The 15,298-nt window shown below is 43.3% G+C and overlaps 1 protein-coding gene across 1 annotated transcript in view; it reads left to right on the top strand.

The window, feature by feature from the left end:
- Positions 1-15,298, top strand: part of LOC138972672 (nephrin-like) — a 36,043-nt gene continuing 20,745 nt past the window's right edge. The window contains exons 1-4 of the mRNA XM_070345329.1: positions 1-745; positions 8,199-8,549; positions 12,656-12,961; positions 15,090-15,223. Of these exons, the coding sequence (XP_070201430.1) occupies positions 691-745; positions 8,199-8,549; positions 12,656-12,961; positions 15,090-15,223 (846 nt within the window). The 5' untranslated portion in view covers positions 1-690. The remainder of the gene's footprint in view (positions 746-8,198; positions 8,550-12,655; positions 12,962-15,089; positions 15,224-15,298) is intronic.

Here is a 15,298-nt window from a genome sequence, read left to right as displayed (position 1 = left end):
AGACGGATTAAACCCAATGACCCTAAATCAGAGGGACTTGGTTGAAGAGCACGCACACACACCGCACCGCATAGCAGGTAACTTCGCTTCAGTGACCACAGTAGCGTAACCTCAACTGACAACGACACAGCTTTAGATTTTTAGTCAGTGTTTTTAGTGTACCGCCCCTGTAGGCGTGAGGGCAAAGTTCCACAATGCGGTCTGCATTTGCACAGAGCGACAGTTTATTTTCCTGATCGAGCAGAAGAAGGCCATCGTGACACAGTGACCACTTGTTGCGTTACGCTGGTCAGCCGAGCTGAGCAAGTTACCGCTGACCGTGGCTCGCGGCGCACCGAAATCTTCGACAATGATCGATAAGGTCGCCCGACCAGTCATGAACATGAATGAGTACTTTGGACAAGTCGTGCGCAACAATGAGAGAAGTATTACCCCCGTGTGACGGCCGAGTTTTGTTTTCGGAAAACTTTCCCCTTCATGCGGAAGTGGACACTTAGTCTCTTGCAGAGCTACAGCGAGCAACACAGACAATCACCGGTAATAGGTTTGATGGAGGGTCAGTGAAATGTCAGAGCTGTGATTTTCCCACAAGTGTGGAAGCGCCCGTGGCAAATAGTGATAAATTAGGGAATACCGTTAGACGTGGACTGTATGTGCGAAGAGGCTGGTGTACAAGCGTGAAGAGTCAACATGGAGAAAGCTGGCAGTCTGTTGCTCCTCTGTTTGCTCTGTGTGCTGTGGAAGGGTAAGTCAAACACTCTCTCTGCCTTTGATGGGTACAGGCAACAGAGAACCACTGTAGGGAATGTTTCACTTTTTTACATTTTTTTGTGGGGAGGGGGCGCATGTTTCCTGTTGACCTTTTGTAGCCTTTTACTTCTAAAAAACTTTTTCTGCTGCTGTTGTTGTTGTCTTCATTTAAAACCTTTATGTTTGTTTATTGTTGTTAAATATTTTGAACATTGAAAACAGTAGCCTAACCCTTCTCTTCTTCTTCTTCTTCTGCGTTCGTGGGCTGAAACTCCCACGTGCACTCGTGGTTTGCACGAGTGGAATTTTAGGTGTATGACCGTTTTTACCCCGCCATTTAGGCAGCCATACGCCGCTTTCGGAGGAAGCATGCTGGGTATTTTCGTGTTTCTATAACCCACCGAACTCTGACATGGATTACAGGATCTTTTTCGTGCACACTTGGTCTTGTGCTTGCGTGTACACACGGGGGTGTTCGGGCACCGAGGAGAGTCTGCACACAAAGTTGACTCTGAGAAATAAATCTCTCGCCGAACGTGGGGACGAACTCACGCTGACAGCGGCCAACTGGATACAAATCCAGCGCGCTACCGACTGAGCTACATCCCCGCCCCGTAGCCTAACCCAAACATGTATGCATACTATTACTAAGATTTGTCAATGTACTATGTATACTAGATGAATACCCGCTTCGCCGGGTACCGCTTCGCCGGGAAGAAGTCGAGCCAATTACCCGGCTGCGCCAGGCGGCGCACCGCACGAAGGAAGGGAGATAAACGCGCAAAACACTGGAGAAGAGTAAAAATAGTATAACGGGAATATGGATTGAGCATTGTCGACAGTGACCTTCTAAAAATAGAAACGGGAATATGGATTGACGCCACACGAAGGAAGGGAGATAAACGCTGAAAACACTGAAGAAGATAAGGAAGAGTTACTTGGAATGGATCCAGAGAAAAACCAAAATCGGTTCAGCGCTGCGCGCTGAGAGCACGTGTTGAAATATATCTCATCGAGCAGGTTGTGTCCGGAGTGTACCTGAATATGGCCACCAAATTTAAAACAGATCCATCGAGAACCTTGGGCGTGCATCTGACGCGGACACACACACACACACACACACACACACACACACACACACACACACACACACACACACACACACACACACACACACACACACACGCACACACACGCACACACACACACACACACACACAAGTCGTATATATATATACATGGACATGTATACAAAAACTTATGACTGAGTCACTTTATTTGTACGATAATTGATATTGAGTAAATATGACTGAGCATGTTAATATGATTAACCTGCAACAAATTTGATAATGAGATGGGACGGGAAAAAAAGCCGTGAGGCTTATGGATACCAATCCAGTCCCTAACCACTACTACTACTACTACATAGACAATAAAATCAGCGAATATTGTACACAGGTATGATATTACATCATGCATGCTCCTCTAAACATTTTGTAAATTTATAAGCTTGATCTAGAATTAAAAAACAACAATTGACATGCATTATAGCCTGATCCATAATACGTATTACTGACCTGGGAACCCATACGATTTCGCCGTATTCTGTACGCATGATTGTTGAGAATACGATCAGTACGGTCAGTGTGAAAAAAATACGACGAGAAAAATTCCTAGACTACTTTTATTCACAAGCCCATCTTGAAGCCGATCCAGTATTTTGACACATGATTACATTTACAGTTTTTGAAAAAAGGATTTGTTTTAAATGTACATGTATAGGTAAACTTAATTAACGATGTGGCGGACGCGTGTGAAGCATGTTTGAATCATGGATGTTCAAATGCTGTGTGGAGTACGCTCATTTTTCTGAAAATACACCAAGTTTGTTTGAGAATACATGTACTCTAAGTGCAAAACAGGGGTTCCCAGGTCTGGTATTAGATCATTTATCAGCTATCACATGTGTTGGGTAGCGCATGCTAGGAGTATGACAAAAGTGACAGCTGCAAGAACCTGACGAAGCATAACTTCATTCATTTCATGCATGACTATCATTGGCTTAAGGCCCAAAAAATAAAATAGTCTGTTTACGGTATCCCGACCGACCCTATTTTTTCGCGCGACCCTAGACTTTTTTTTGGCATTGGGGGGGGGGGGGGGAGTCTGTTTTTTGGCAAAATATTACTTAAAAATATGTTTTTTGGGAGAAAAAAAAATTTACCAACCTACCGACCCTATTTTTTTGTGCCTATGTTACCGTAAACAGAATTTTTTTTGTGTGGCCTAATCATCTTGTGCATTAGTTGTGTACCTTGATGAGGTGTTACTTGTATGATTTGATGGCATGGTATAACTCTAAGGCAGAAGCCTGAAGGGGTCTAATTCGATACAAAATCGGTGCAGTTTCTATAGGTGGACTTCTGGCAGTGTTTTCAGTAGCACCAGCAAATGCACCGGGTTCATTTTCTAGTGGGAAATAGATCATACTCAATCTCGTGCACTGCGCTACACAAGCTGCCCTAGTTCACTTTTTCATTTGACTGAAGTAATTCTACAACGATGCTATCAGAGAAATGCTTGACTTGACTTGACTAGCCGAGAAATGGCGTAATGTCTGTTACAGGGTCGTAGCACAGCTCCTAAAAGTGGTCCGGCCATAAAAAAAATAAAAAGGTACGGTCCCTGGCCATTATGTTCTCCTCAACTATTAGTGACAATTTCTCGCTTAACGCTGTCATTGTGCGATCTAAGTCACGACCCCTCCTTCCTCCTAACACAGCGCTGAAGCTTATGAAGACGATTTTTTTTTTTTTACAAAAAACTGGTCCGGCCATGGCCGGAGTGGCCGGTAGGGCTGCTACGGCCCTGCTGTTAGTACTGCATGTTTCTGTCCTGTCAAACAGCTAGCACAGCAACAGCAACGGGATACCATGGATTGTTGGTCAAGTAGTCAGAAAATTTAAAATTAAAAAAAAAAATTTAAAAAAAGTGGTCATGACATTTGTGCGTACTATGCTACGCCAACTTACGTTTCATTCAATGTTACCACAATTGAAATGTCATTCTCTTTTTACAGAGATTGAATAATTATGGTGAGTCATTTTAATCTGTCAGAAGTTGACTATGAAGGTCATTTTCTGTGGTGAGGTGAAGTGTCACGGAACCTATGAGATCTAAGAAACAAGATCGGCTCGTTACTCCTCCGGCTACCGGCACGGTTGGCCTAGTGGTAAGGCGTCCGCCCCGTGATCGGGAGGTCGTGGGTTCGAACCCCGGCCGGGTCATACCTAAGACTTTAAAATTGGCAATCTAGTGGCATTATGGGGTTAGTGCTAGGACTGGTTGGTCCGGTGTCAGAATAATGTGACTGGGTGAGACATGAAGCCTGTGCTGCGACTTCTGTCTTGTGTGTGGCGCACGTTATATATGTCAAAGCAGCACCGCCCTGATATGGCCCTTCGTGTTCGGCTGGGCGTTAAGCAAACAAACAAACAAACAAAAAAACTCCTCCGGCTCGTTACTCCCCCTTAGGGTTAGGGTTAGGGTTACATGTAGTAACAAGCCGGGGGAGTAACGATGCGGGGGAGTAACGAGATGCTCCCTAAGAAATAATCACACAAATGTACATGGCGCTATTCCTGGTACCTGGAGAAAACACCTCCAGAAAGTGCATCTATAGGAAATGCACCAACTCTGTGTCAAAATAATAGACCCCTTCTGTGTAACCCCTACAGTGACAAAAGGTCATGCTTACTGAAATTTGATCATTCAAAAAATATCCAAATCTAGATCTAGAAATGAATGTGAAAACTGACTTTAATTCTGTCTCAGTATTCTCTCTAGACACCAACCATACCATCATACTGATAATGATATCTAGATGCACAAATAGCTGTTCAATTAAATTTACATTGTGTGTGACTCACGCTTCAAGGACATAACACTGGAGGATAATCTTACCTCAGCAAAAAAATATGCATCAAGTTAACTTTTTTTCATTCTTACGTTCTACATATTTATATGACAAACAATTTTTAATCAAGTGCTTAGAATATCAGCACGAAAACAGATTCACTAGAAATATATAGAAGGTAAAATATATATATCATATGCTGATAATGTCATTTGTGACACATACCCACTGCTAAGCCCACTTTAACTTGAAGCTTATACTTATAGGTTTCCATGGAAAGATTAGTTTTATGTGTAGTCACACACACACACACACACACCTTCCATTCAAAAGTTATGTGCCTCATGCTATGTAGCCATGGTTTGCACATTGTATTCTTACTACTTAGCTACAAATATTGTTAATGAGGTGTTCCACATTGGATTTGATGACATGTAACCTGAATGCATCCCACTTGATTTATACTTAAATATGTGGAGTCGCACAATGGGCCCAGCTCAAAATATTGCTCCCCAGCATGTCGTAAGAGGTGACTAACGGATTCTGTTTCTCCTTTTACCCTTGTATAGAATATAGTCAATGTTTGTAAAGATTTTAGTCAAGCAGCATGTAAGAAATGTTAAGTCCTTTGTACTGGAAACTTGCATTATCCCAGTAAGGTAATATATGTACTACGTTGCAAGCCCCTGGAGCAATTTTTTGATTAGTGCTTTTGTGAACAAGAAACAATTAACAAGTGGCTCTATCCCATCTCCCCCCCCCCCTGTCGCGATATAACCTTCGTGGTTTAAAACGACGTTAAACACCAAATAAAGAAAAGAAAGAAAGTAATTGCATGGCAACTGTACAGTACTGCAAACTTTTTTTTTTAAATTGACAGACAGGATGTACATGTATGAGTTAAGTTTTAGGTTCTCCAGAGCTGTGTACCAGTGGAAACAATGTTACGAAGTTGACATTTCTTTACTCAATTGAGACATTTTAACCATATGTATACAAATAGATTTCATTTATAAATACTGGTTCCATAATTAAATCCTTGGCCTGCAGATAAAAAATTAGAAATACTTGCACATTTTGTGTGTTTACGTTCAGTTTTAAAAGTAAGTCAACTTTGTAACATGGAAACCAAAGGTTGTGATATGGATTTGAACATTTACAATTATAAAAAAAAAAGAATAATATAATGCTTTATTTTTTGTTGCATGTTAATGCTTTATTTTTTGTTGCATGTCTGTGTCATTATCCAACTGGAGTGTTACTGAAAAAAGTAAAGCGAATACACTCTAATTGCCATTATATGTTATAATCATTTAAAGGACTGAAAATGCATGTTACAAAATGGTACAACGCTCTAGAGAATATATAACCCATATTATATACTAGATGAATACCCGCTTCGCCGGGTAGCCGGCTTCGCCGGGAAGAAGTAAAGCCAAATACCCGGCTTGGCCGGGTGAGTGGCTCACCGTACGCCGGCTTCGCCGGGTACCCGGCTTTCCCGGGTGAGTGGCTCACCGTACGCCGGCTTCGCCGGGTACCGGGCTTTGCTGGGTGAGTGGCGCACCGTACGCGATTGACGCCACACGAAGGAAAACTTCTAAAAATAGTAACGGGAATATAGATTGAGCGTTGTGGACAGTCACCTTCTAAAAAATAGTAACGGGAATATGGATTGACGCCACACGAAGGAAGGGAGATAAACGTAAAACACTGGAGAAGATAAGGAAGAGTTACTGGGAATGGATCTGGGAAGATGAACAGAAAAATCAAAATCGGTTCAGCGCTGCGCGCTGAGAGCACGTGTTGAAAATTCTCATCAACCAGATTGTATCCGGGGTCTACCTGAATATGCCCACCAAATTTGAAGCAGATCCATCAAGAACTTTGGCCATGCATCGCGAACACAGACAGACAGACAGACAGACACAAGTCGTATATATATAGACTAGAGGAATACCCGGCTTCGCCGGGGTGAATCGCGAGACAGAGACAGACAGCGTGGCGGTTCACCACAATCACCTTTGAAGGCGAAGTCCTGTCAAACGGGATTGAGAATTTTAGAGCTTATTTCTTAGCCCTATATTATCTGTTGTGGCTTCTCAAATGCCAGAACATACAGACAGACAAAAGCCGCTAGACCACATCACAAACAGAACTCTACAATACACAGGTTTTTGCCCACACACACACACAAACACACACACAGAGAAGCCGTATATATATATATGTATATCTATATCTATAAATATATAGAGATAGGTGAGAGTGTATTTTTCGCGTGGCTATAAATTGATTCGACCTTTTCACTTTGACAGTAAGAACAACTTACGGGTGCAAGGGAAGCGTTCTGGACAGCGCAGTGACATTCTAAAAATAGTAACTCAGAAACGGGAATTTGGGGTGAACGGCGCGAGACAGAGACAGACAGCGTGGCGGTTCACCACAATCACCTTTGAAGGCGAAGTCCTGTCAAACGGGATTGAGAATTTTAGAGCTTATTTCTTAGCCCTATATTATCTGCTGTGGCTTCTCACATGCCAGAACATACAGACAGACAAAAGCCGCTAGACCACATCACAAACAGAACTCTACAATACACAGGTTTTTGCCCATGCACACACACACACAAACACACACACACACAGAGAAGCCGTATATATATATGCATATCTGTATCTATAAATATATAGAGATAGGTGAGAGTGTATTTTTCGCGTGGCTATAAATTGATTCGACCTTTTCACTTTGACAGTAAGAACAACTTACGGGTGCAAGGGAAGCGTTGTGGACAGCGCAGTGGACAGCGCAGTGACATTCTAAAAATAGTAATAGTAACTTACAAACGGGAAAGCCACACGAAGGAAGGGAGATAAACGCCAAACACTGGAGAAGATAAGGAAGAGTTACTTATAATGGTGAAATGAACACAAAAACCAAAATCAGTTCAGCGCTGCGCGCTGAGAGCACGTGTTGAAATATCTCATCGATGATATTGTGTCCGGGGTGTAGCTGAATACGGTGTCCAAATTTGAAAAAGATCCAGCGAGAACTTTGGCGTTGTGATGTGGTGTAGCGGCTTTGGTGTGTTGGTATGGGGGCCCGGGTAGCTGAGGTGGAACCAAAATCGGTTCAGCGCTGCGCGCTGAGAGCACGTGTTGAAATATCTCATCGATGAGGTTGTGTCCGGGGTCTACCTGAATATGCCCACCAAATTTGAAGCAGATCCATCAAGAACTTTGGCCATGCATCGCGAACACAGACAGACAGACAGACAGACACAAGTCGTATATATATAGATAATTTATATACATGTGCACGTTGCATGCATCTACGGGTGACACACATGTAGAACACACACTCCTGTGTGAATGCATAATTATACACACACATGTATGCCAACTACAAGCAAACTTTGTATTTTTTATCTCCCTGTAACACAAAACACACACTTTCTCTCTCGCATACATTTTTACTCAAATGTTGTCGTTGATTTACCAATACACTAACATGAACATTTTCATTTATTCAGATGCTGCTTGTAGCCTGGGGGAGCCAATGCTAAAGAAAGCAGGAGATGATGCAGTTCTGCAATGGAACCTTCCAAAATCTACCGACGCGACAATCATCACTGTGGCTCTACAGCTCGATGGTGGAACTCGGGCTATTTTCTACGGCTCCACAACGGAAGCCAATCAGATCAAGGTTGACGAGCTGTATGCAGATCGTGTTGATGTTTTGGACAGTTTGAGTGTTGACCCTGGGATCGTGACATTCACCTTGAAAAATGTCGCTGCTGCGGATGCCGGTCGTTACGTTTGCATCAATGGCTTTGGGGATGAGCCGATTATTCCTGATTGCGGGCAAATGCTGGTGATTGTAGGTGGGTTCATCTTTGGTGATTAATCGCTGTCATTGTTATTGTTCTTGTTTCCGGCACGGTTGGCCTAGTGGTAAGGCGTCCGCCCCGTGATCGGGAGGTCGTGGGTTCGAACCCCGGCCGGGTCATACCTAAGACTTTAAAATTGGCAATCTAGTCGCTGCTCCGCCTCCAGGCGTCTGGCATTATGGGGTTAGTGCTAGGACTGGTTGGTCCGGTGTCAGAATAATGTGACTGGGTGAGACATGAAGCCTGTGCTGCGACTTCTGTCTTGTGTGTGGCGCACGTTATATGTCAAAGCAGCACCGCCCTGATATGGCCCTTCGTGGTCGGCTGGGCGTTAAGCAAACAAACAAACAAAATTGTTCTTGTTCTTCTATTTGAAATTGTGCCAAGTGTAAGTGCAACAATAGTTAAGTGGCTGTGTGTATGCACCCCATGTGGCATCTTGAACACACGGCCAGTACCGTGTAACTGGCCTTGGGCGGGGATATAGCTCAGTTGGTAGCGCGCTGGATTTGTATTCAGTTGGCCGCTGTCAGCGTGAGTTCGATCCCAGGTTCGGCGGAAATTTATTTCACAGAGTCAACTTTGTGTGCAGACTCTCTTCGGTGTCCGAACCTCCCCCCGTGTACACTACATTGGGTGTGCACGTTAAAGATCCCACGATTGACAAAAGGGTCTTTCCTGGCAAAATTGCTTAGGCACAGTTAATAATTGTCTACCTATACCCGTGTGACTTGGAATAATAGGCCGTGAAAGGTAAATATGCGCCGAAATGGCTGCAATCTACTGGCCGTATAAAATTTCATCTCACACGGCATCACTGCAGAGCGCCTAGAACTGTACCCACGGAATATGCGCGATATAAGACTCATTGATTGATTGATTGACACGGAACGATCCAAGGGGGGCAATCTCAGTCATCTCAAAGAGGGAAATCCAAACGCAATCCGCTTTGTTCGATTTTATGGGCTTGGACGATAGAGAAAAATAAGAAAAGCAAAAGCTGGAGTCCAGTCTGGACGAGACTGCTATCAAGAACGCAGAATTGATTTTTTCGGAGTTTTTTTTTTTAGCCGTAAGCGCCATGTTTATCGGAGCAGAAAACTCTTCCAGAGTGAGGCCCCTTTGTTGGTTTCACTGCGGCCGCATTGTGAACAGCAGTTATGATCCTTGTTGACATGCATCAACGAAGGGGCCTCACTCTGGAAGAGTTTCCTGCTCCGATAAACATGGCGCTTACAGCTAAAAAAAACTCAGAAAAAATCAATTCTGCGTTCTTGATAGCAGTTTCGTCCAGACTGGACTCCAGCTTTTGCTTTTCTTATTTTTCTCTATTGTCCAAGCCCATAAAATCGAACAAAGCGGATTGCGTTTGGATTTCCCTCTTTGAGATGACTGAGATTGCCCCCCTTGGATCGTTCCGTGTCAAGGCCAGTTACACGGTACTGGCCGTGTGTTCAAGATGCCCATGTGGATGCATCTCAGTGCTTTGAACTGAAAACATATAATTGATACATTGATGAATCATGTATGATGGAGTGTCAGTATCTCTGCTTGTGTTATTGTGTTTGTTCCTGTGTTTGTGCAGACGTGTGTGCACACACATCACATCACACACACACACACACACACACACACACACACACACACACACACACACACACACACACACACACACACACTCACACACCCACACACCCACACACACCCACACATACACACACACACACACACACACACACACACAAATGCTTTTGCTCATATTCATGATTTGATGTTTGTGTGTCTTTATCCGTGTGTACTTCTGTGCATTTGAATGTTTTTGTGCACCTGGGTTGCTAATAAGGCCCCAAAATATTTTCACTGTAACCTGTCTCACTGTAATGGGGTTGGTGATTTAAAAAAGCAACTGAGCTGTTTGTCTTTATGCCCATGTTGTTTTCTCCCTGAAGCTGAAACAACTTAACTCTAACTAGTGGAAAACAACTGCATGTTATAAGTTGGGCTGAAGTACACAAAACATTTGATTTTAACATTTCAAGTAGGTTTAAGAGTGGATTAACATGAAAATACACTGGAATTGTTTCTGATCCCTTCAGAGTCCTTCTAAGCTGACACTGCTAGGGAGGGCTCAGGCAAGTTTCAGGATGTGATGTTCTGTTTTACGCAGCATGGCTGTGTTTTCTTTCCATTTTGATTTGGTCTGGTTTGATTTAAAGTTTTGTTCTTAATTGCAGTTGCTTTCTTTGACTTTTGTTATGTGAAATTCAGTGTTTATGTTACCCCTTTTTCTGGGGGTTCACCAGTAAACATTTAAAAACAGAACAATGGGTACAGTGGAACCCCCTTTTAAGACACACCCCCCCCCTTTGAGACACACACCCCCCTTTAAGACACACACCCCCCTTTAAGACACACACACACCCTTTAAGACACACATCCCCCCTTTAAGACACACACCCCTCTAAGACACACACCCCACCCCCTTTAAGACACCCACACACCCCTTTAAGACACACCCCCACCCCCTTTAAGACACACACACACCCTTTAAGACACACACACACACCCTTTAAGACACACACACACCCTTTAAGACACACACACACCCCTTTAAGACACACACACACCCTTCAAGACACCCCCCCCTTTAAGACACACACACACCCTTTAAGACACACACACACACCCTTTAAGACACACACCCCCTTTAAGACACACACACCCCCTTTAAGACACACACCCCCTTTAAGACACACCCCTTTAAGACACCCCCCTTTAAGACACCCCCCTTTAAGACACACACACACCCCCTTTAAGACACACCCCCTTTAAGACACACACACCCTTTAAGACACACACACCCTTTAAGACACACACACACACCCTTTAAGACACACACGCCCCCCTTTAAGACACACACACACACCCTTTAAGACACACACACAGCCCCCTTTAAGACACACCCCCTTTAAGACACACACACCCCCTTTAAGACACACACACACCCTTTAAGACACACACACACCCCCTTTAAGACACACACGCCTTTAAGACACACACCCCTTTAAGACACACACTCCCCTTTAAGACACACACACACCCCTTTAAGACTCACACCCCCCTCCCTTTAAGACTCCTTCCCTTTTAAGACCCAGTCGCCTCAGACTTTAAGTTCATAACCTCAGTTTTCAGCCCTGACAGTCCACAAAGTGGTGCACTGGCCTTTGGCTAGTGCTTCTCAAAATGTACTAGCCCGAGAGCAAATGTTACTCGCCAAACCAACCATTTGTTTCAGCAACTTTACTCGCATTTGGCGAGTAGATGAACATTTCTCCCGGCCGGGTCATACCTAAGACTTTAAAATTGGCAATCTAGTGGCTGCTCCGCCTGGCGTCTGGCATTATGGGGTTAGTGCTAGGACTGGTTGGTCCGGTGTCAGAATAATGTGACTGGGTGAGACATGAAGCCTGTGCTGCGACTTCTGTCTTGTGTGTGGCGCACGTTATATGTCAAAGCAGCACCGCCCTGATATGGCCCTTCGTGGTCGGCTGGGCGTTAAGCAAACAAACAAACTAACAAACAAAACAAAAATGAACATTTCTACTCGCCAGTTATATGTTTGTACTCGCCATGGCAAGTAAAATACTTGCCACTTTCTGGCCTGATTTTAACACTATTACCCTTTTGAGACCTGATTTGGTTCAAATTTGTTTAAGTTATCAAAGGGAGGTTCCAATAATGAATTGGTCAATCCCATGGGTTGTGATTGTTCTTGACATGTTTTTTCCCCTGTTTCAACTTGAGGTGATCATTGCGTTTAGTTTTACTGGTAGCTGTTACTGATTAATTTTTCGTTATGTGAGTAATGTTCCTCATGCTCTTTTGGTAATACTAGTTATTCAGGTACATGGATTGGAGTGCCAAACTCAGTCACTGTAAGTGTAAGAAGTCTGTAAACCATCTTTCATCTCCGGTTGTTATGGTTATGGTGACCAGAATGAGATTGGCCTGGCTTTCTTTTGACAGTGTGTATGTAATCCAGCAAATGTTTTTTCTCCAATCATATTACAATTCATGCAACAATATGTTTGTTCTAACAGACACACCAGTGAACACAACCATCTCAGCCAGCACCGCAGCAGTGGAGAATCAGGATTTGACCCTGGAGTGCGATGCCGCCTCCACCAGCCTCCCGCCGGACCACGGCCTTACCTTGCAGGTCCAGTGGTTCGATTCTGCAGGGACTAAGGTGTCTAGCAATCAAGAGAAAGTGGAGGTGGATGGTAGAAGGTTGCTGGTTCGATCCATTCAGCGCCAGGACAATGGACTGCAGTTTACGTGTCGTGCGTCTGACGGGATGGACATATGGTCTGAACAGAGCGCTCCCTTCACTGTGGTGCCTGAGTGTGAGTTTGTGTTGTTGGTGTGCAATTTGCTGTATGTGGTTGCTGCAGGTATTAGACAAACTCCGGAAATAACTCGGGTTTGAATGGGTTGTGAAAGAGTGAATTACTTGAGCTTTTATTGGGGTAAAGTTTCTACACATGCTCCTTGTCCACAGTATTCAGACACTGGCCTATTATGTCACGTACCCCCTGCGGGTTAGGGGGAGTCCCATATTGGTTGGGACGAGAAAGAATTTACCCGATGCTCCCCAGCATGTCGTAAGAGGCGACTAACGGATTCTGTTTCTCCTTTTACCCTTGTTAAGTGTTTCTTGTATAGAATATAGTCAATTTTTTTTGTAAAGATTTTAGTCAAGCAGTATGTAAGAAATGTCAAGTCCTTTGTACTGGAAACTTGCATTCTCCCAGTAAGGTCATATATTGTACTACGTTGCAAGCCCCTGGAGCATTTTTTTTATTAGTGCTTTTGTGAACAAGAAACAATTAACAAGTGGCTCTATCCCATCTCCCCCCTTTCCCCGTCGCGATATAACCTTGAACGGTTGAAAACGACGTTAAACACCAAATAAAGAAAGAAAGTTTCTACACATGCTCCTTGTCCACATTATTCAGACACTCGATCAATCAATATGAGGCTTATATCGCGCGTATTCCGTGGGTACAGTTCTAAGCGCAGGGATTTATTTAATTTTTGACTCACATGCGAAGCAAAAGTGAGTCTATGTACTCACCCGAGTCGTCCGTCCGTCCGTCCGGAAAACTTTAACGTTGGATATTTCTTGGACACTATTCAGTTTATCAGTACCAAATTTGGCAAGATGGTGTATGATGACAAGGCCCCAAAAAACATACATAGCATCTTGACCTTGCTTCAAAGTCAAGGTCGCAGGGGCCATAAATGTTGCCTAAAAAACAGCTATTTTTCACATTTTTCCCATTTTCTCTGAAGTTTTTGAGATTGAATACCTCACCTATATATGATATATAGGGCAAAGTAAGCCCCATCTTTTGATACCAGTTTGGTTTACCTTGCTTCAAGGTCAAGGTCACAGGAGCTCTTCAAAGTTGGATTGTATACATATTTTGAAGTGACCTTGACCCTGAACTATGGAAGATAACTGTTTCAAACTTAAAAATTATGTGGGGCACATGTTATGCTTTCATCATGAGACACATTTGGTCACATATGATCAAGGTCAAGGTCACTTTGACCCTTATGAAATGTGACCAAAATAAGGTAGTGAACCACTAAAAGTGACCATATCTCATGGTAGAAAGAGCCAATAAGCACCATTGTACTTCCTATGTCTTGAATTAACAGCTTTATGTTGCAAGACCTTGGATGACCTTGACCTTGGGTCAAGGTCACATGTATTTTGGTAGGAAAAATGTGTAAAGCATGTGAGTCGTATGGGCTTTGCCCTTCTTGTTTAATTTTTATTTTATGCAATTTATATCGCGCACATATTCAAGGAGCAGGGATTTATTTATGCCGTGTGAGATGGAATTTTTTTACACAATACATCACGCATTCACATCGGCCAGCAGATCGCAGCCATTTCGGCGCATATCCTACTTTTCACGGCCTATTATTCCAAGTCACACGGGTATTTTGGTGGACATTTTTATCTATGCCTATACAATTTTGCCAGGAAAGACCCTTTTGTCAATCGTGGGATCTTTAACGTGCACACCCCAATGTAGTGTACACTGTTTAGGGTTAGGGTTAGGGTTAATGTCACGTAGGAAAGTTTGCCTCATTAAAATCAAAAGTATTCACTCTTTCTGAACATATGAGAACCCGACAGAGGAATTTCCAAACATCGTTCACTGATAGGTTTTTGTGGTTTAGTGTTCAAAATCTGAAAATGACAGAAATGAATTCAGCAGCCTCTTACCTACCAGTAGATACTTCATTCCATAGAATTATTTCAACAGGTATATCAAATCTCCATTGTGTGTGTGTGTGTGTGTGTGTTTGAGAAATGTTGATGGTTGAGAGAATAATCGATATGAACGAAGGCTTCTGACCACTGTTGAAATTGTATCACTTTCAAAGTTCATTTTATTGCGAACAAAATGTTACATTCCAAATAGTTTTCCTGATCAAATCTGTCTTTCTATTCAGATGGGCCGACAAAGAACGACATAGAGCTGTCACGTCATAGTTTGGCGGTAAACCAGGGAGGTTCGCTACAGCAACAGTGCAGCGCTGAGTGTAACCCTGACTGCGTTGTCACATGGAGAAAAAAAAACCAACAGGTGAGCTACCTATATATGAGTTGTTCTTCAGTACTGGTGACAGAAAGGGGGAAAAGTGGTCAAAATTCAAATCTC

Source organism: Littorina saxatilis, linkage group LG8 (assembly GCF_037325665.1).
Source record: "Littorina saxatilis isolate snail1 linkage group LG8, US_GU_Lsax_2.0, whole genome shotgun sequence".
Taxonomy (NCBI): domain Eukaryota; kingdom Metazoa; phylum Mollusca; class Gastropoda; order Littorinimorpha; family Littorinidae; genus Littorina; species Littorina saxatilis.
Note: the sequence above shows the minus strand (reverse complement) of the source record. Positions and strands in the feature narration are given on the sequence as shown.